At 37.3% G+C, this 22,884-nt stretch overlaps 1 protein-coding gene across 3 annotated transcripts in view; it reads left to right on the top strand.

Moving 5' to 3' along the window:
* Positions 1 to 22,884, top strand: part of LOC106731228 (ankyrin repeat domain-containing protein 26-like) — a 42,229-nt gene that overhangs the window by 581 nt on the left and 18,764 nt on the right. The window contains exons 2-11 of one of the 3 annotated variants that reach the window (XM_032487981.1): positions 1,643 to 1,798; positions 4,872 to 4,905; positions 5,186 to 5,327; positions 7,494 to 7,707; positions 8,824 to 8,926; positions 9,572 to 10,072; positions 11,536 to 11,691; positions 18,062 to 18,427; positions 19,000 to 19,205; positions 20,789 to 20,966. In XM_032487981.1, coding sequence (XP_032343872.1) covers positions 1,704 to 1,798; positions 4,872 to 4,905; positions 5,186 to 5,327; positions 7,494 to 7,707; positions 8,824 to 8,926; positions 9,572 to 10,072; positions 11,536 to 11,691; positions 18,062 to 18,427; positions 19,000 to 19,205; positions 20,789 to 20,966 — 1,995 coding nt within the window. In that variant the 5' untranslated portion in view covers positions 1,643 to 1,703. Of the gene's footprint in view, positions 1 to 1,642; positions 1,799 to 4,871; positions 4,906 to 5,185; positions 5,328 to 7,493; positions 7,708 to 8,823; positions 8,927 to 9,571; positions 10,073 to 11,535; positions 11,692 to 18,061; positions 18,428 to 18,999; positions 19,206 to 20,788; positions 20,988 to 22,884 lie in introns of all 3 variants that reach the window. The other 2 variants (XM_032487980.1, XM_032487983.1) reach the window with 2 other exon arrangements.

Raw genomic sequence — 22,884 nt, 5'->3', positions numbered from 1 at the left:
ATAGCTTATGTATAAAATGGGGATGATCTAAATATGTAATTGTGTAGAAACAGACTATTTCTGCCATCTAAATAACACGAATTCAGGGAAGTATTTTCCTGGGTTTGGTTCCTTAATCAACATAAGTGTCTGTGTCAGTCTTTCATATGAAGTGGGAAAGTAATTCAGCTGTGTGCCACGTGACCTTCTGAGCCAGAATGAACGCAAGTGAAATGGCTTAGGAAATATAATAAGCTCAAGGTTTGTTGGTTTGTTTGTTTTTAATCTATTGGCTTAAATATAAGTTGCATTTCCATAGAATGGGAAGGAAGCAGTGACTGAGAGAAGGGATATAAGCACACACTCTCACTAAACTGATCCATTCATTGTGCTTTAGTGAGTGTGGCTTTTGTGTCTTACTGATCACTGGACACTTAGAATTCCATCACGGCCACTCTGAGATATACTTAAGAACAAATACATGTGCTCCCACATATTCTTGAATCAACACTCTTGGGTGTTTCTGTTGAGTCAGACCCTTACATTGTATTATTTAATAAAATGTAGTAAGTTTTGACATGTATGATGTTATCATATAGGTAGTATGAACCCTCAGGAAAAAAAATCTGTATTTATCTCCAAAGGAGAAATCTTGAGTTTTGAGATGCACTGAATGGTTTTCTTCACTTCTAGTAATGGATTTTTTAAATGTGTGTGTGTGTTCTTTTGTGTGAGTGCAAAGAGTGTGAAAGGTAGACAGAAATCTGAAGGTGTTCTCCTTTAATAGAAAAAGGAGTTGAGCCCTGCCACCAGCTTTGCCAAAGTCACACTTTTAACTTATCTGATCAATTGGATGAATTTATTTGGTACTTTATTAGATTCAGTGTTAGAGAATTGTATCATCTCTTTTGACACCGTGAAATGCTGAAGATTGCTGCTTTAGGGGCTTTGGACAAATCACTTGACCTTTCTTGGTTGTGTTCCCATTATCAGTAGACAGTGGGGCTAAGGTAGATCACTCACTACTCCTATGCCCTCTAGCTATAAAATGGTCATGGTTATTGAATGTGAAATTGGGAATCATTATTCCTTTTCCAGAATTCCACACTAACTGGCAATTCATCAGTTTCACTCTGCTCCTTTCGGTAAACTTGGGTTTATATATTTATTAAACACCACTTTTTTGATACCCCAGGATCCAAATGAAACAAGAATTATAAAATGTAGTGGGGAAAGGATAGCCTTAGCACAGAAAGAAGATTGTTTCCTTTGTGTTACTGAAGCACCAAGGTGTGACATCTTCTAAGTCTGGCTGTTTAATACAAAATCTAGGTGGTAAAGACAGAAGAGGACAAATTTTATGACTTTGTCTTTTTATTTCTCTGTCTCTGCCATTCACATGCAGAAGAGTGGATGTAACAGCACAACATTAAGAAAGCCCTTTTAAAATTTTGGAAATTCTCTTTCTTTTCCTCAAACAGAAAGAAGCAGAATTTACAAACATTTCAATGTCTTCAAATGATAAAATTAAAGTAAGAACAAATATATTTTAATCAATAGAAATCAGGGCAAACTCTGAGTCAAATGATAAAATGAATGGAAAGAACAAGTCTTTATCATGAATAAAGTAATAATTACCTTTTGTATCAAACTTTCACTAAAGGTTAAAGTAGAAGAGAACAGGAACAAAAGTGGTGAACTGGAAGGATCAGAAACCATGTGTGATGGCAACTGTTATAAAGGACCAACTCAGCAGGAGGAAGAGGGGAGAAACTGATGACCAGCAGTTACCTGCTCTGCAGAAAGAAATTTCTGATAGGTAAGCGTATATCAGAATTCAATAGTAGATAATTATTATTTTCCTAGTATTGTTCAGAATTTCTTCCCAGACTCATCTCTGTACTTGCTTCCATGTATTTTGCACTCTTCCTTCCAGGTTCCAAGGACACTCTTAGATTCCAAATGCCTAATCTTTGTGCTCACATTCTAATCTCTTAGGTAGAATCATTTCCTCCTGTCTCTTTTGCTCATGACCTGCTTGTTTCCCCTCTTCTGTAAAGCCTTCCTTATGCTCACTTATTACTTTCCATATGTCAGCTCTTGCATATCACATTGTATCATAATTGTAAATCTGCCTTGAAGCAAGAATTTGTATTTCCTTGCCTATGGTTGGCACTTGATAACCATTTTGTGAATTATTAAATGACTGAAGATGGATAAGAGTTGGAATTTTTCAAAAATTGGTTTCTTAAAATTTATTAGTAGAATTATTTTTTAAAAATTGGCTTTTTTATGGATTGTTTTAAAGTAGCTCTCCTGGCTTGCCTATGAAGGAAGTAAAGAAGAATGAAAGTGGAAAACAGACATTAAAAGCATCTGTGACTTCACATGTATTTGAGAAGACTGCCTCACTGGCTGGTGGTCTCCTGCACATGAGTGACAACAGCATTTTAAGTGAAGGAGATCTAGGTCATGGCAGGGAAAGTCTACAAATTCTTTATCTCTAGGTGAAGACATATTGGCAGTGATTACCTTCTCTGGAAATAGAACAGCATCATATAGTGCAAAGGCCTAGGCAAGGTATTTCTCAACTATCAGAGGAACGCTGCCGAAAGGTTAAGATGAGGACAAGTGCCTTTGACCTAGAAGTCGTTTCAATAATACGTCCCCATGGAAGCCGGGCTGCAGTGAATCGGTCTAAACAGCCCCTTAGAGAACATTCACTGGGAAGGCAGGAGAGGACTGGGTGATAACTGAAGGGGGATGTGGGGCTCGTGGGGGTTCCCTTTCTTTTTTTTTTAATAATAAGATGGTAGTTTGTAGAGCATGTCTCTCTGCTGTTGGAATTGATTCCGTAGAAGAGATGATTTTCAGTTTAACCTTGTTTGCATTTCCGGTATAAGAAAGTGTATTGATTGTACTACATTATCTTTAAAAGATTCTAGTAAACGTCTATTCACATATAGTTGTTGTAAGGGCTTATTCATTGGTTCTGAAGCGTAATATTCTTACACAATTCAATATGCAGATAGTGACTTTAAAATTACACTATTGTACATAGATTTTTTTAAAATTGTATACTCATAATAACTATACACACACTTAGGCCATACTGAATAGGGTTTAATCATTCCTTGATGATTCTAGATATTATAGTGTCTTTGACAGTATCATCATGGGTGGCTATGGTTTTGTATGCTATTGTAAACTATCAGATTATATTAACTTAATATTTGTTTAGATTCTAGGAAGAAGGGGAAGATTTTGTTTATATACAATAGAATAATAAACTATTAACAGTCTATCACAGATGATTACTTTTGGATTACTAAGTTCTAAATTACAAAAGCCATCATTCCTGTACCAAAAGTGTCATTAACATGTTTTGTTTGCTCTATAAGGACATGTCAAATGCATGAACAAACAGCTGAATGGATAATGAATGCCCACTCATTAATTTCTTTAACAAAAGCAAATCTTTATTGAAAGTTGATTTCCAGTATTGCCTAGGTCTAAAGTCTTTTTATTTTTAAAAAATAGGTGTTAAGATTCAGAAATTATTATTACTATTATTTTAACTTTTTTGAGTCATAGTCATTTTACAACGTTGTGTCAAATTCCAGTGTAGAGCACAATTTTGCAGTTATACATGAACATACATATATTCATTGACACAATTTTTTTTTTTTGGTGTGAGCTACCATAAGTTCTTATATATATTTCCCTGTGCTGTACAGTATAATCTTGGTTATCTATTCTACATTTTGAAATCCCAGTCTGTCCCTTCCCACCCCCAGCCCCCTAGGCAACCACAAGTTTATATTCTATGTCTATAAGTCTGTTTCTGTTTTGAATTTTTGTTTTGTTTTGTTTTATTTTTAGATTCCACATATGAGTGATCTCATATGGTATTTTTCTTTCTCTTTCTGGCTTACTTCACTTAGAATCACATTCTCCAGGAACATCCATGTTGCTGCATATGGTGTTATGTTGTTGGTTTTTAGGGCTGAATAGTATTCTATTGTATAAATATACCACTTCTTCTTTATTCAGTCATCTGTTGGACATTTAGGCTGTTTCCATGCCTTGGCTATTGTAAATAGTGCTGCTAGAACATTGGGGTGCAGGTGTCATTTTGAAGTAGGGTTCCTTCTGGATATATGCCCCAGAAATTATTATTTATAACTATACCTAGACATAGAATAATAATAGAGATTCATTTACTATATTAGTTAAAAATACTTAAAATAAATATTACTTTCTTAGCATATTGTGAAATGCACGTATTGAAGCCAGATTGCCTGGGTTGGAATTCTGGGCAGACACAGGGGCTTTGGCAAGTGACTTAGCCTTTCTGTGCCTAATTTTCTTCCTGGGTAAAGTACCTAATGTATTACCTATTTCCCAGGATTGTTGAGAGGATTAAAATGTCTTTAAGACATGTAAAGTGCTGATAATAATGCATAGCAGTTGCGTACTAAGTCCTCGAGAAAGCTAATTCCATGATTATTAGAAAAGGGTTTCTTTCATATTAGGACTTAAGTAATACTTTCCAAATAGGTTTTAGTGCCTTAAATACCAGTTTTTATTGAAAATGACAACAACAGGAAAATCCTGGTATATTTTTTCCTATCAAATAATGCAAGTAACCTTATGTTCTTCCTTTTTCTTTGTTTGTCCACTTGATCTAAATTTAATACATTGTTAATAATATAATTGATATACTTTCTTTGTCCTTTAATGTTATGGTTTCCATTTTTGTTTAATCCCTTGTATTGAAAATTAATTATCAATGCAAAGATTTTATATAAAAAATAATAGGTTTACATATTTCTTGTATTTTCAATATTTAGTATTTGGCTGAAATGAATTGCTTTTTTTTTTTTTTTTAGGTCTTCAAAGAAAACATCTGCTAAAAAGGACAAGGTATAGAAAAATATTAATTATAAAAATATTATCCTTTAGTAAAACAATTTATAAAACATAGAGTGGAAAAACAGAAAATCCTCCTTTGTTGTAGAGACATTTACTTAAAAATAATTTGGAAACACTATTGATAAAATTAGCCTTTTGACAAAAATCAGTTCTTTCAAGAAGTGTCTGTGTTTTTGCTCTCATAAAAAGATGGATATTTATCACCTCAGTACACTGAGCATATTTTATAACTTTCTTGGAGACACTGTGAAATAGCATTATTTATTTGTAGGTCAAAGAGCAGGTGAATTCTGTGGGTGACCTCGATGACTTAACTCTGTCACCGGAAACAGCTTCCGAGGACTGCGAGTCGCCTTACCCTAATTATAAGAACACCCTGAGGCTAATCGAACGACTTGGCCTGGAGAGTAAAGGTAGGGCCCCTGTATGACTACAAAGCCTTTTGAAGTATCTCGCGGTAACGTGTGCACACCTAGTGCTGCCCCAGGGAGCGCGGGTACGTAACAGTCCGCTGCGTCTCAGAAACCTGCTTTGTGTTAAAGCAGAATCAGACGTGTTGTGCGCTGCCAGCCAGGGGCTGTGACCGTTCCCACTCCCTGTGCTGTCTGTTGACTCTGCCGCTCCTATGCCTTCACCCAAGGTCAGGTTATCACTACTTCCCTCCTAGAACACTGAAATCACCTCAGGACTTTTTTCTCCACCGTTCCACCTCCTGGAACCTTGGTCTACACCGCAACCGTGATTACTAGATAGTTTGTAAAATTCAGATTTTTGTTACCCCCTTGCTTAAAATCCAGCTACTGCTTCTCACATCTCCATGGTTAAAGGCCACAGTCCTCTGGATTCATCTTGTTTCATTTTATTACCCTTCTTTCCACATGAATTTTAGAATCAGATTGTCAATGTGCAAAAAAAAAAAAAAAGTCTGCTAGTGTCCTAGAAATTAGATGTAGATTATGTTGAATCTGTAGATTAATTTGGGGAGAATTGACTTCTTAACAATATGGAATTTGTAACCCTGAACAAATTTTATTTCTCCACTTATATAGGTCTTCCTTGATTTTCTCAGTAATATTTTAGAGTTTTTAGTGTCTGGGTCTTTCCGTCTTTCATGCGTTTACCTGTATTTCTTATTTTTCAGTGCGGTTGTAAGTAGTATATTTTTATTTGTTTGTTTGTTTTAAAATAATATAATTTAAATTTTAGTTTCTGATGATAGAAATACAGTTGATTTCTGTATACTGACTCTGTGCCCTCCAACCTGGCTGAGCCCATTGATTAGTTCTAGTAGCCTTTTTATGGATTGTCTCAGATTTTCTATGTAACCAAAGGTGGTCAAGCTTTTTCTTCTTTAAACTACTGTCTTACTAAAGATAGTCCATATTTAAGACATGCAGACAATAAATACGTTCTCTGTCACAGCTAATCAGCTCTGTCACTGTTATGACAAGAGTAGCCATAGACAATACAGAAGTTAATGGATGTGGCTGTATTTCAGTAAAACTTTATTTACCAAAGCAAGCAACCCAGCCCACAGGTTGGAGTTAGCTGACTCGCACCATGTAATCATATTCCCCGCTGATTAGCAGACAGTTTTACCTCTTCATTTCCCATCCAGATGTCTTTTGGTTCTTTATTTCGCCTGATTGCACTGGCTCCAGTACAGTGCTGAATAGAAGGAGTAAGAGAAGCCATTCCTGTCCAGTTCCCCTCCTTCTGGGAAAAGCGTTCCGTTTTTCACCATTGCGCATGGTGTCAGCTGTAGAGCTGGCACAGATCTTTGTCATAGTGAAGACGTTCCCTTAGTTCCCAGTTTGCTGGAAGTTTTTATCAGCAATAGATGTTAAGGTTTGGGAAGTGCCTCTTTTTATCCACTGACATGATCATATGATGTTTCTTTGTTAGTCTGTTAATATGATGAATAACATTAATTGATTTTTACGTGTTAATACAGCCCTGCATTCTTGGGATACACCTCACTTGGCCATGATGAATGATCCTGTATTGTTGGATTTGATTTGTTAATGTTTTGTTTAGAAATTTTACCTCCATTTTCATGACATTAGTTTTCTTTCTTGTAATACCTTTGTCTGGTTTTGGATTCAGGTTAATGCTAGTTTTGTAGAATGAGGACATATTTCTTCCTCTTCATTTTTTGAGGAGAATTTCTGTAGAATTGGTATTAAATTTTCCTAAAATATTGGGTAGAATTCACCAGTGTAACCATTGGGACTGGAATTTTCTTTGTGGTAAGGTCTGTAAATAGGACTTTCATTTTGGTTTTTAAGATATAGGGCTTTTTAGCTTATGTGTTCTTTCTTAATTGAGCTTTTGTAATTTCTCTGTTTCGAGGAATTTACCCACTTCATCTGAATTGTCAAATTTATTTACATAATGTTCACAATATTACTTTGTCATTCTTTTAATGTCTGCAGAGCTTAGAAGAATGTCTTCCACAGAATAGATGCTCAGTACCATCTGTTCAATGTATGGATGAGTGAATGCGAAATGCACAGTCCTTTATACACAAAAAATTACTCATTCATCTTATTTCTATTTGTGTTTTCTTCCTAATGCAGATTATGCTACCTTATTGAAAATTCAGAATGCAGTTCATTCATTCAGAAGCTTAATAGAATGTAAAGAATCTGACTGTGAACTACTTAGAGGAAAAGTTAAAAAAATGGAAAATAAGGTTAACAAGCTACAAAAAGAGCTTTTGGAAACAAGACAAATGAATTCACAGTTAGAACGTCAAAATGTGGCGTGGGAACGAGAGCTCTGCAGTATGAGGTACTGAATTCCTTAGATTTAAAGAAATATTTGAACTCTTTATATTTAATATGAAGATATGTAGGAGAAGACTTATGATTGCTCACTGAACTTTTGGGATTTTACAGGGGAGAAAATTTCATTAGTATTGTGGAATATGAGTCTCTTGGAAATAACACAGCAATATATATATATATATCTCCTCATTCTATATTTCTTTAAAAAAAGATCTTTGATCCTTATCTCCCAATTGTCCCCCAGAAAGTTTATATTACTTTACATTCCCACTTGCAGAATTATGAAATGAACAATTGTCTCAAGGCAGAAACTTTAAAAAATTATGCAGTTTTATTCTTGACATATGAATAGATGGACTAAAAACTAAAGTGGAAAGTGATTACTGGTTAATGTCTTCAGCTTCTCTTCATGCAGAGATAAGATCAGTTCAAAGGTGTATGCTGAAAGCACAGATTACTCTTTATTGTTTAATTACTTACTATGGATCCTGCCTTGTTTCCAAAGGGATTTAAAAATGATTTACTAAATAAATAATAGTCAACAAGGTAAGTTCAAAGTGTTGCAAAAGAAGAAACATAAAGTGTAGGGAGTCAGGTAGCGGACTCCCCAGCCTCGCCTTGGATTATGCTAATTAGGGGATCTGTGTTCTGGAAAAGACATCTGTGGATGTTACCTCCCACTGTAGATCATTTAGGAGTACCTGTAGTATTTCATGAAGTTGAAATTTTATTTCTCATGAACTTATAAACTTGTTTCTAAACAGCAACTTCTCTTAATAAGGAACTAAATTCTCTGTTCTAATAAAGGAGTTATTTATGGCTATGTGGGAAAAAAGGGGTAATTTTTAACTCATAACTTACTGAATAATTGCAAAATTTCTTTCCCACACTATTCACCAGAGTTACTCTTGACTGAAACTCAGTAGCATTATGTCTTTTCATTGCTACTTTTCAAATATATATATCTTTATGAAGAGATTGAAGTGAGGAATTTAAAATGTGAGACTTAGAAATGAAAAACAAAATGAGAACATAGACATTCCATTAGGGTAATAAACCGGCATGTGAAGAACCAGATCATAAAATGAACTTTTTAATTTCTAACAAAATTAATTTTCAGGGAGAAACAATACAATGAACAGGTTTTCCAGAAACAGCAACTTGAAAGCACTCTCCAACCACTAGAATTTGAACTGAAGAGTATAAGGAATAAACCGAGTCAGGTAAATTAGTCTTAGGAGAAAATTTCATATCTCTAACACTGTTTCATCAATAGTATTTATACTATTCTTTTGAATTGATCTATATTTTCATTTAAAGCAAATTTAAAAGTTATCTCATCCTAAATAGGAACTATGACATTTACAGCTTAACTTACTAATTTCTTGGTGTTCTTGGCATCTAGTAGATGCTCTGTGTCTTTTCTGAATGAAGGAATGGAAGGTAAATTGTTATATAATCAGAGCTAAGGCTCTTACTGAGGGGGTAGCTGTAAAGATTAGATATGAGATACAATTTTTAAGTGTAGTCAGATTTTTTCATTTTTTATTGTAAGCCTTCTGGGTTTGTTGTATTTCAGAGAAAGAAAAGCCTTTCCAGTTCTCAGCTTCTTAAACATTCTTCTGTGATTTCTTTTTTACTTTCATGGATTCACGGTCTTTAATTAAATTTTTGAACTTTTGGGGATTTCTGCTTGTATAAAGTTTGAGACTTGTATCCACCTTAAGTTTTTCCAATTGGATATCCAGTTATTGCAAACTTCTTATTGTATAAACTTAGAGATTAGTCTTTCACTTCAAAGGAAATTGTGATAAGTCAGCTTATTGAGTACAGTTCAAAGAGTAAGAGATGAGTCGTTTCACTTACAGGACACAATGAATTTTGAGGTGTCTGACCCAAAAGATAACGGCGAGGTGCTTCCTCCGCAACTTCCTGAAGCTGAAAGTCAATACCGTGGCCCAGAAATTGAGCTACATCCCAGGAGAGATGCTCTTAGACCAGTGACGGTATTAGAATGTGTGCATAGAGACCAAAGCCAAGCCCAGTGTTCAAACAAGGAAATTGAACCCTTGTATCGGCACAAACAAGGGAAAGTCAATAAATACGCTGCAAAGCAGGCATTCTTGGAGGACAGATTGTGTGAACTACAAAGTGAAAACATGTTGCTTCGACAGCAACTGGAAGTTGCTCAAAATGAAGCCAAAAGTAAAAAGACAATTAATATCCCAGAGCCGTTTCCAGATCATATGAGTAAAGCCGCGCGTAAACAACTTCTGATGCTGGAGGAAGGAAACAAGGAATTAATCAATGACTGCAAATGTGTAAAAGACAGAATGTATCAGTATGAAACTGACAGAGCAGAAATGCAAGTAAGTACCCAGAAACAGAACTAATTTTCAGACTTCCTCAAAGAAAATTCAAAGCAGTGTCCGATGAAAGCTAAATGTTGAAACTAGTTGAATGTTAAAAATGTGTGGACTATAAATATATACCCTGTAAAGCAGACTAAAAGCATATCTTGTATCCAGTAAACAAAAATTAGAACTGAGAGGTGCTTTACTTTGAGTAAATATGCCTTGTCGCCTGAAATTTTAAGAGATTAAGCTGTAAGTTGTTGACAGATACAGGCAGGTATTAGCAATTTAGTCTTATACTACCCAAATCATTTTAATCTTTCTGTCACCACATTTTAGTATCGTGATGAAGCAGATAAATGAAATGCTCATACCTAAAATGAGTAGTTTGAAATTAAGCTTCAGTTGTGTGAACAAAAAAAGTAAAAGAAAAGAGAGCGAGAGAGAGAGAGAAGGTTCAGTTGTGTGGATTACTTTGACAGTCAAATCCAGATTTCCCAGATGAACCGATGTGTAAATGCTGCATCTTGTAGTACTTTTCCTTCAGTAGCTTTTCATACATTTTTAGTTGATATAATTTTCTTTTTATTCATGTCAATTGGAATTAAATTCAGAAATATTTCCATCTCAAATCATGTATTGCTGTGACCTCTCCACTCCTTAAAGTCATCTACTTTTCATTCAGTCATAATTTGGGACTAATGTGAATTTTAGCAAAACTGTGTTTGCCTTAGTCTTCCCCCCATCTATTTATAATTTACTTTGAACATTTTTTCAAATAATCAGCTCACAATTCTCATTCCAAGGCTCAGTTACTGTCATTTGGATCTAAGTTTGTCCAGTACAGAGGAACTGGGGCGCTCTGTGCTGTACGAGTCTGGCAGTGGTGTCCCATTTTCAGACTGAGGAGAAGTGGCCAGAGTCCTGAGCGGCAGGAAGGCAGTGAGTGGGAGGGGTGGGGGGAGCTGTAGGAGCTGCAGTCCAGGAGGCAGGGGAGGCCAGGTTGTCTAGGGTCCCCAAAGGCCATTGGAATAACCTCATTTTTATTGTGAGATAGGAGTCTATTGGAAGGACTTAAGCACCAAATTGAATATGTGAACTCTGAACTTAAGCCTCTAATGAGAAAGAGAAAGAATGTTCCACAGTGTGGAATTTACCACCACTCATCCCACCCGCACACCCCTTTCTGTTTGAGACTTCAGTGGGGGTAAAGCTCAGCCACTTCCTGGGAGGGGCAGGGAATGGCTGGTGGGGCTGCACCCATTGTCTAAGTTAACTTACTGTCAATAAGGCAGGAGGGTCATGCCTTCTGTGTCTTTAACAAAAGTCAGTAAACAGGAATGTGTACCTATGGGTAAAAGAAGGCGAATTGATGTCTGTGGGGATAGTTCTCAAAGTCCATATGTTGGAGTTATATATTATTAATGTAACTTAATGATGAGGTGACTTAAAAATCAGTAACAGAGTTATCCTTTTAGGCCTGTGTGAGACGGCTTCAACAAGAGCTGACTGACACCCGAAAGAAAGTGTTCATGTTGGAAGCTTCCCTGGAGGTGACAACAGCACGTCATCAGACTAATGTCGAAAATAAGACACAGGATTTAGAGAGAAAATTACATCAAATTGCAGACCAAGTATGTATGAAATTGAGCACGTCAGCCGTGAATGTACAGCGCATGGTGTTATAGGACACTAGCTGTTCAGGGACAGCTTTCTTTTGCATCTTCATTATAATTACAGCTTTATTACCTTTATGATGCACTTGTTTCTTAAACTTTGACTCTCATTCTGCCATTTTTTATATATTTTTTTCTTACAATATTTATCCTTAGAGAAGTTGAAAATTATACATCTTTCCTCACAGACGTTAATTTTTTCCTATTAAACAGTATTTTTTGAGTGATCTCTCACCACAGTGAGGCAAGCTAGATAAAAATCAGAGGATAATGTTTCATGGCATGGTCCAGAAAATTGTCATGTCTCATCCTCACTTTTGTGAATGGATATAGAATCTGTGTGTATCGATTACATGGATTTCAGGATAACTTGTGCAGAAAAGTCATTACACAAACCAGTTGGAGTTAGGCATTGCCTTCATTTTCTTTTCATTTTAGACGTGTTGTAAAAGCATGGAGAAGTTCAGATCGTGTAGGTACACCCAAAATAGAGAATTAAGAAAATTTTCTAGATCCTGCCTTTGGATTTTTTTTTAACTTTATGGAGATATAATTCACATAATATAGGGGGGATTGTGTAACTCAACTGGTAGAGCACATGCTTAGGATACACATGGTCCTGGGTTCGATCCCCTGTGCCTCCTCTCAAAATAAATAAGTAAAACCGAAGAACTTTCCCCCACCAAAAAAAAAAAAAAAAATTCACGTATCATATAATTCACTCATTTAGGATGCATAGTTAGTATCTCCTAGTATAATCAGAGATGTGCAACTGTCACCACAATCAATTTTAGAACATTCCCATCACCCCAAAAAGAAAGCCTGCATCCCTTAGCCATCACCCCCAGCCCCCCATCTCCTTCAGCCCCCAGCAACCACCATTCTGATTTCTGTCTCTATTGATGTGCCTGTTCTGGGTGTTTCACATGAATGGAATCACATGCTGTGTGGTCCTTCATGATTAGCTTTTTTCATCTGACATAACGTCTTCAAGGTTCATCCATGTCATAGTGCTTGTCAGTATTTTCATTTCTGTTTACTGTCAAACATTACTCGGTTGTGGGGCTAAACCATTTATCCATCCGTCAGTTGATGGACCTTTGGCTTGCCTCTGCTTTTTAGCTATTGCTAATAATGCTGCTGTGAACATTTCTGTCCAAGTTTTCGTGTAAACATGTTTTCATTTCCTTGGGGAATAGACTTAAGAATGGAAATGCTGTCGTATGGGTCATATGGTAACTCTGTTTAACCTTTTGAGAAACTGCCATAGTGTTTTCCAGAGAGGCTGCACCATTTAACATTTTTATCAAAAGTATATCATTCTCCCAATTTGTATGCATTCCTGTCAAACTCGTCATTAGCTCTCCTGGTAGTTGTGAGTTGGCATCTCCTTGTGGTTATGATTTGCATTTTTCTGATGACTAAGAATGTTGGGGATCTTTTCATGTGCTTATCCATTTGTGTATCTTCTTTGAAGACCTGTCTGTTCAGGTTTTTGCCCATTGTAAAATTGGATTGTCTTTTTTGATTGAATTGTAAGAGTTCTTTTTGTATCCTGGGTGCAAATCTTTTATCAGATGTAGGATATTCTAGTGCTGTCTCCTATTTAGGAGCAAGCTTTTTCACCTTTTGACAGTGTCTTTTGAAGAGTAGAAGTTTTTAATCTTCATGAAGTTCAGTTAATCTATTACTGTCTTTTACTGTCCTATCTAAGAAACAAGTGCCTGATCCAGGCATGAAGACACACACCTGTGTTTTCTTCTAAGAATTTTGTAGTTTTAGCTCTTTCGAGTTAATTCTGATATATAGTATGAGGTAGAGGTCGAATTTTGTTCTTTTGCATGTGGATATCCAGTTGTCCCATACCATTTGTTAAAAAGACTATTGTTGTCCCATTCACTTAGTTAACACTTGTATTGAAAATTAATTGAACATAAATGTGAGGGTTTCTTTTAGATTCTCAGTGGTGATGCATTGATCTATGTCTGTCCTATGCCAGTACCAAGACAGATGTTATGAGAACACTTTCTGAGTCATGTTGCACATTACCAGTTGTTTTACATAAAAATAGAAAGTCGGTGTAGAGGAATGTCTGTAACTCTACTTCTGTGGAGATTTGCTGCTTTCTGAAGAAGCCTGTGGCCAGCTTATGCCTTGCTGACTCTGTGACATGACAGAAAGTAGGCTTGCAAAGATAAAGTCCATTCCTTCCCCCCACACCCCATTCAGACCTTTATTTTCTCACCCAGTACCTCCCACATCAATCAGGTTTCCATCAAATCATGGTCATGGGATCTGCTGACTCATTCTGCAATATACTTCATTATGTGGCACTCATTATAATTCATAGACTTATCCATAGGTTTCACTATCTAGAAGCAAAAGGTTAAGCCTGGAAAAGATGAATTCAACCTTCCTCTTTGGAAGCCTCTCTAACCCATCATCTTGTGGTTCACAGTGAAATTCTCTTTTGGCTTCATTCTTGTGTGTAATGCTTGTGCCGATCCTGCTCTTCATGTAGATCCTGCATTCTCAGCTCCCTGTGTCTACCTCCTTTTCCTTAACAAGAGAGAAGCCTAGCTGCATTCTATAGCTTAATGCATTATTGATGAAATAAATATTTCACCCCATCCAAGGAAAAATTTTCAAGAATACAACTGTTAAAAATCAGATAATATTCAATCAGTTTATCAGAAACAGATAACAGATTAGTAATTTGAATTTCAAAAATTCAAAGCCAATCTGTGTGATATGGAAAAGCATTGTGCTACAACATAAAGTGAAACAGTCTTACCTTCCCTTACAAACAAGCTTTAAGTATGGGAAAGGAAAAATTGGGTTTAATTTAAATACTGCCAAAGGACACTACATTTGTTTGACTACTGAGAAGATTAAAAATGGTTCCATAATATTTTATTTTCTCTCTGAGGAAAGGAAAATGAAGAGTGAGTGCCAGATTAGTAAGTTCTCAAAGCTGCCTGTCTCTTAGAGTTTCAGTTAATTGAAATGAGGTAAAAAGGCTGATTTCGGTAAACTATTTCTAGTTGTTTTTCAATTATTAGTCTTCAAATCATATGTCTCCTTGCCTACCAGTCTTCCTTATCCTCAAAGTTGAGGGGAAATAGTAAAAAGGCATACATGCCTATTTATAAGAAATTGTAATTGAAGGGAACTCTAAAAAACCTTCCTTCTCTCTAGTTCTTAGGTCTTTCTTTAAGTTATCTGCTTCTTCTCATCAGCACTTTGTCATTATGTTAATCTCAACGTTTATTACATTACAGTTTATAGGAGACCAATTTCTACTATATACAAGTTACATTTCTTATTATCTTTTCGCATCCATTTTTCTGTTTATCTGTTACTGCCTAACAAACTCCCCAAAGTTCAGTGGCTTAAACAAGCACTTATTTTGTTCACAATCTGCACTTAGGAAAAGTGTGGCCAAGACAGCTGGCCTCTCTTCCTCTCAGCTACAGGTGGGGCCGCTGGAAGGTGGGGGGCTGGAATCACTTGAAGCTTCATCCACTGATGTCTGGCAGTTGATGTTGGCAGTTGGCTGCAGCTCTGGTGGGGCAGGCAGTTGGGCCCCCTCCCCTGGAACACCTAAGCTGTCTCTGTGGCCTGAGCTTGCCCACAACATAAGACTGGGTTCCAGGGTTAAGAGTGAGGCAGAAGCTGAAATGCCTTTTCAAACATAACCCTGCCGTTCACCCAGTGCCACCTTCACTGTATTCTCTTCATTAGGAGCAAGTCACTTAAGGTTGGCCCATATTCCACCTTTTGTATGGAATTAATTTTGAAAATTTATGGAGACATTCAAAAACCAGCATAATCTACTCACTAGCCATAATGATTTCTTACTGCTTTCATATGAGAAACACCCTTATCCCTACTCAGTACCCCAGCAGGTCTTGCTCGCTGGGGTGTCAGGCTCAGGCTCCAGTCCAGGGTCTTACTTTACCATCTTCATCAGGTCCAGGTGGGGCTGAGGTTCCTGGGTGTGGTTTCTAGAGTACAGCCCCTTGGGTACACTCCTCTCAGTGCTGCAGCTTGAGGATAAGGAGGCTGGATATTTACCACCACACAAACTCCCTCACTCACAGTTGGAAGATGGGAGGCACACTGGTCCATAGCAGTTCTGAAATGCAGCCTGATGCTTGCTGCCGGCTCTTTGCTTAGGACTTAGTCCTAACCCTGGGAGGAATTCTCCTTCGCTGCCCTCTCTGAGCTCTTGGTTCTGTCCCTTTCCTGAGCAGTGACCTGTGTTTACAGCTGAGTAGTTCTCTCAAGCCAGCTTCCTCCTTGTAGACCTTCTAAGAAAAACCCAAAGACCTCTTCTCATTTTGCACTGTGTTGGTCCCTTTCAGTCCAAGCTAGCAGGCAGTGTTTTTGCTAGCACAGTTCTTTTTAAAACTTTGAGTCTCCTGTGAATTTTATCGGGGTTCATGCAATTGGAAAAGCTAACCTCAGAAGTCTTTTTGAGATAAGCTCTCCATCTTGGGCTCCCTGTGGAGCTGTTCTGGGACCATGCCTTTAAAACTCTTATGCTGTTAAGATCTTTAAAGGAATTTCAGGCAGCACCTTAAATCTTTCCAAGGTCTTAACAAAGTCTTGGCTTCACCTTTAGGCTGTGTTTTCCTGGCAGCACCCTAGATTTGACCTTAGCCTAGAATCCATTTCTCTGTTTACCCATTATGTGACCATTGGGCATGTGGCAGTTCTTTAAATGGGATACAGATATTTGAACCCAGTGAGTCCTGGTTCCTTTGTATTTAATAATCTTTTTGTTTGTTTGTTTTTGTTTATCTCTCTCATCAATTTTACTTTCGACCCTTTGGTAGCAAGAGTCCCGTTTCCTCTGGTTTCAGTGTCATTTTCTTCCCTGGCCTAGAAGCCTTTGTTCCCAGCCCTTCAAAGGCCCCCAGGCTTCCACTAACAGTCTCATGGACACTTTGGGTTTTCATTCTTACTCTTCTCTACATCTCTTCACGTTCCACCTACCTCCAGGTTCACAGGCATCCCCACATTTTTGTTTTTTTATTAATGGCTGCACCCCATTTTTAATATCAATATCTGTGCCAGTTATTTATTGCTAATAAGTTATATAATAACCCACCTCAAAACCCAGTGACTCAAAACAGCATTTGGCTGGTTCACAAACCTGCATTTAGACAAGGCTCAGTGGAGCCAGCTTATTTCTTCTGCACTTGGAATCAAGCGGGCCCTCGAATAATCTAAAGGCTTGTTCAAGCACATGTCTGGAAGTTGGAGCTGTCTTTGGTTAAGGACTTTCGCTGGGGCCATAGGCTGGGACAGCTGCGTGTAGAAAGACTCACTAGGTGGCCTGGGCTTCACAATGTGGTGGCTGGGTTCTAAGGGTGAGCCTCTCTACAGAGTGACAGTCAGAAGCTATTTAGCCTTAGAAATCACACAGCAGTGCCGCCACATTCTGTCCCCTAGAAACCAGGTGCCGAGGTCAGTCCATATTTCAGGGGAGGGAATTTCACAGAGGAAGTGTCAAGGAATTTGTAGAGATGTTTTACAACCACCACCTCTGCCTGCCTTGTCTTCCCAAATAACCCTCCTATCTGAAGCAAAGTAGTTCTTCCCAAGTCAGTGTCACTGAAATCCCAGCAAGATTTGTTTTGTTTTTGTTGAGTATGTTCTCTTGTTTTGTGGAGAGTAACAAGGGATTCCAAGAATTAAGGCTTCTTTGTTTGTTTAGAAAAATGTATGGGTCATCTTACTAAACCACTGCACTAGGAGATGGATTTCTCCTTAACTCTGCAAGTCATTCATTGCTCCTTGGAATGCAATTCAAACTAGCATAAAATATTTGTAGTTCAGAGAAAGGCTTATGGCATTAGAATCCATAGTTGTAAGATGTATTAATTGCAGTCTTATTTCCAAAGTTTTGTTTTGGGAGGGATTTATGAATTCAGCCCTGAGGAACTCAATATGATCTCCCTAAAGCTTTAAAAATCATGGAGAGTTAAGAGTTGGGGGAGGAAGGGGTAAGAGACTTTCTACTAAGAGGTGCCTTATAGCCATTTTATGTAGGAAAGACATGAAACAATTACAGAACAATAAGAGTTTAAATCAAGTACAAATATATAACAAAGATGATGATATAAACAATATATTTTTGTGACTCTTGGTGGTTTGAACTTTTTTCTTGATTTTCTGAGTAATATGTGTTTCTCCATTCCACAAAGTAGATACCATTTTATTGCAACTGAATTTATTTCAACGTTTGATGCTGGGCTAGAGTTAGGATGTTCTCAGTCTGCTAACCACATTACCAAACAATTTTACCTTCTTCATGCAGAATGCTGATCTTACAGCAAAGCTGCAATCGACAACTTCAGCCCTTCTCCATCTGAGTGCAGAAACTCAGCTCCTTCTAAAAGAGTTATTATCTACAAAAGGGATGCAAAAGAAATGTGAAACATTAGAGGAGGAGAAAAAGAAGTTGGAAGAAGAAGTAGTAAACCTCAAACGTCACCTAGAAGAGAACACAGTGGAACGCAGTCAAGTGGAGCAGTACAAACAGGAGATTGAAGAGCGAGCAAGACGGGATGTAGCAGAAAAATTGACAGAACTCAGTCAAGTCGTGCAGTGCAAGCGGGAGGCTGAAGAGCGAGCAAAACAGGATGTGGCAGGAATGTTGAAAGAACTCAGCCAGTTTTTACAGGTGAAGCACTGATCTCTAATGTGCTCTAATACACCTTGCTGCGAATTACAGTTTGGATGTATACATTTTATGTTTCCTCTACTTCCCATATGGCAGTTTGTTTTGTAGATTTCTGGAAGGAAGGCCGCATTTGTTACTCCCTTTAAATTATTCAATTTCCATCATTACTATCACTAAATTGATCTTTCAGAACACTTCTCACTAGAGAATCATTTTAAGGCAAATTGGTGTAAATCAAGACTCCTAGGAGGAAAAGAAAATATTGTGATTTAAATATTGTACCACACTCTTGGATTACTCTTAGGTTTTATTGTTCAATTTTTAAAATTTCAAGTTGATCCCATTATTCTTTGAACTATCACATTACATGAGTACTGATACGAGTGATTTAACTTCAATTTCATAATTCATATTTAATTCACTTGACATCGATGATGAGTACTTTAAAGTTCAGCTTTTTTACATTTAAAATTGCTGTCTGAATCATTGACTCAAAACTAAAGAGAACAAATACACTGTAATTACTCGGGCTATAATTATTTTTAAAACTGTATCCTTTTAATTTGCTTTAGACACAAGCAGCGTACGAAGAAAACTTGTTAAGAGAATATAAAAATGCTTCAATAAGTCAAATGAAGCATAAAATTAAATATCTGGAATCTGAACTGAAAAGTAAAACTTTTCAGTTAGATGCTGAGAAAAAAGAACTGGAAAAATACAGACAACTGTACCTCGAAGAGCCAGAAGATAGAACATCATGGGCAAGTCAATTACACTCGTAAGTGAAAACATACAATTTTAGAGAATAATTTAGGTCATTAATTTGCTTCTAAGGCATAATTTTTACTGAGCCAGGTTCATGTGGTGAGTAGCAAGTGAAAGCTGACTAGATAGTATAATTTTGGAAAATGATGTTAGCAAATGAACTCTCCTTTAAAATGTTAGTCCAGGGCAGTTTGCGTCTCCCTGTCTTTTGTTGCTTTTACATGACTTTATGTTTTATGTTTGCATATATTTAACCTGATCTAGTCTTTAAGCTGGGGGTTTTGCAAACTTTGTAATTTAGACAGCCATATTATCACAAAATTTCTAGCTGGAATTCCCATAAACAGAAATGTTAATGAGTTTAAAGTTAACTGTGTCTTGGAAGAGTACAATTTAAACCCAATGTGCTCCATTCTGGTGTTTGGTGAATTTACTTTCTTGATTGGGATATTTGGTATCACCACTAGTGGGCACCCTGAGACGAAGTACTATATCCTTCTAAGTTTGTCTCCGCTAGTAAAGGAATGCTTGGGGAATAGGGGGAAACTAACATAGGGGTGAAGGTCAGTGTAGTATTTCACAAAGTGGCTAAAAAGAATACGGTGGCCTGCCCGAGGGGGTGTGTGGAAGACAGAAAGGGCAGGTCCCTCCTCCGGTGCCTGAGTAACATTGTTGTAAGCTACAGGTCTCCCCGGTATCCAAAAGTAGAGTGTTCCTATGAAACTTGTCGGTGTAAAGCAAAGAGGCAGTTACCTTAGGACACATCTTGCTGGTGGATGCACAAAATAAATATGCATAAAGCACAGGAGCTCACAGACACAGTCCAAAGCCGAGGCGGCGTGAGGCCGGGATACTGAGTGTGGTTCTGGGGAAGGAGCTCGGTGGGGCCCCTCTTGCTGCTCGGGGTGCGTGTTGCCCTTCTGATGGCTCGGGCTAAAACAAACACCCAGCGCTATTCTGGCTTTTTGCTTTTTTTTTTTCATAAAAGTGAAAATGCGCTTGAGATTGTTTTTCGTTATGGAAAACAGGTTCTCATAATAGCGAAGTAACAAAGTGAGCTTTGGGAAATTGGGGGACACTTGAAATTGCCCCTGGCGCTGTCATAGTTTATTCCCATCACCGACTCTGCCATCTGGTGCCCCCCAGAGGTGGTGGCTCTAAACTGTTCCTCAGTGCCGCATGCTTAATTTCTCCCAGGTAATGAGTGAAATGTGTATAGAAGGGTGGTGAAAGCAAACACTTGATAATGGCTTTGAGGGATGGTTTATTTTTTATTTCTACACTGGTTTCTTGAGGGCAAGTATGTCTAGATGCAGCCGGTGCAGAAGGCAGAGGGGGTCCTCTGTGGAGGCATCTCCATCTCTGACTCTCCCCACTTTGAAGTACTTGTTAGTTAAGGGCCCCCCCAGGCGCATATATCCTTCTTTAGGACAGTTTTAAACTGTAATTGTTTACAGTAGGTCTGCGCTGACGTATTTTTGTTGTCAAAACACAGTTTAATGGGATAATCTGTTTACTATTATAGCAACTTTAAAAATACACATCACTTAGGAAAAAAATGATATAAATGAAATCTGTGTTTTGCAATCCTCACAGGATTAACGAGAGGCTGGTAGTGATGAACACTAAACTTCAGATGGCGGAAGAGTACAAGAGTTCTGTCCTCAAAGCTGTTCCTACAAGGCCTGCTGAAAAATTTCATGATAGCACAGAGCACAAATGGACTCTCACTCAAAGTACAAACTTCAGAATTTTTTCAGAACCTTCAACTAGCGTGAGTGATTGCTTGTTCAGGGTTAGTTATATTATCTTTTTTCCCCTGGGTTTCAGATTTCTGATATAATCCTTGTTTTTAATTTGATGAAATTCTGAGTTACTTATTTGACTTACACACACTAAGTAAAAGCCATAATTAATTGTGCTAATAAAGAAAGGAGACAGAAATTTTATAATTTTTTTAAGTCCCTGGACTTCTCATTTTCAAGACATACCTGTCATTAACTTTATTCAATAACTGCAACTAAACTGACAAACTTTAAACTTCTTAAAAAGCTCCATTTTAAATTCTATTTGAGAAATTAAGTATTATTGCCTAATAACTAGAGATATACTTTCCAATGTTTGGCTTAGTTTCTGATTGATTTTGGTTTGGCATTGGTTCGTAGTAATTTTCAAGTTTTGCCGCACCCCATTTTTTCTACCCCTAAGCATAAGTAAATGGCATCAAGATACTTAACCACATATGGATGTTTTTATTTAAAGGAATCCAAGATAAATTCTTTTTATGAATTCAATAAACTTGTAACACTAAAAAGATTAAGTTCTGTTTTTCAGTTTAAAATTTTTATCACTTTATTCTGTAAGAGCACATCCTTAATTGCTATTTTACTTATAGCATTTTTATTTTAATTGTTACAAAATGTCTTACTAACCAATTGTAGAACATTTCTGAATATGCAGTCAAGTAAAGCAAATATTTAAATTTTTAAAATGAAGTTCACTTATGTCTCTGTCTTGCCCTCAGCTGTAGAAATACTGACGTGGCAATGATAGGGAGCCTTTAAATTACAGCTAGTTTCCATTGTGTATCGTTATTGTTAAAAGAGCCATTTAAAGCAGTGCACGTTGGTTTATGGTTTGATGGTGTTTTCGTGATCTTCTTGATGCAGAGAAAGGTAGCATGGGCCCTTGTTAAGTGAGGTCTCAACCTGTTTTTTCTCACTTGGCTACATGTCAAAATAAAAGAAGAAAAAGCTCAGGTTTCATAGACAGTGTGGTGGGTAAATTGAGTCTAAGTGCTTCAGAGTCATGAAACTGGACTGCGTGGTATGAAACAAAATGCATGGCTAACACTTCTGTCAGTGGCTAAGCATGATGCAAACTTGAAATGTTCCCATTAGTTGTCACCAAATAATTGACAGTGTGTCAATTTACAGGATGATGGTGGAAGAGTGTGAGTGCAAAAGCAGTGCAGGAGAAAGCTCCTGAGGACAGTTTTTCCTTTAATGTTCTTGGTGGAAAGAGGTGTCTACTTTTTAGTACTTCTAGATAAGTTGGAAAATCATTTATTTTAAACTCAGTGTTGTAGTTCCAAGGTACACGTAGTTCTTCTGTGAGGCCATGGGGCTAAATCATGCTAGATGTAGCAAGGGAGATGAAAAGGCACTGCTCTGTCCAGATGCAAAGCCACGTCTTCACCACCACTACGGAGCACCTCAAAGGAGTTATTATACAGTTACTGTTTACAGAATTCTTAGTCAGACATACAGAAAGAAGGTGCCTTCTGGAATTGCTAGGGATGTAATGATTTCTGCTGGGAAAACATAAAGTAATGCTATGAGAGGTGTGAACATAGTGTTTAAAATGACAGGAAGGGATGGGTTTTTGGATGGGGCTCAACAAAACAACAGACTTCCACAGCTTTTCAGCTATGATTCCAGAAAGCAAAATGTTAAAAATGGCATTGGGATTGAATTTAACATTCTCCTTTATTTGCAAGGTTTTAACAGTTTGGACTCTTCCTACTGTGAAGTTCTAGCTTACTCAGCCTTTTTTTCTAACTTGATGGAAGTATTGCTCTAAGTCTGTGATTTCAGTCGTGCTGGTTGTTGAAGCAAGTTTTCTCCAGTTCATAACGCTTGGATTTATTGCCTCTCTTACTGCTACATGTAGTATAGCCTTGTCCCTTGACA

Source organism: Camelus ferus, chromosome 9, assembly GCF_009834535.1.
Source record: "Camelus ferus isolate YT-003-E chromosome 9, BCGSAC_Cfer_1.0, whole genome shotgun sequence".
NCBI lineage: Eukaryota > Metazoa > Chordata > Mammalia > Artiodactyla > Camelidae > Camelus > Camelus ferus.
The sequence above is the reverse complement of the archived record's forward strand: the minus strand, read 5'-3'. Positions and strand labels throughout refer to the sequence as shown.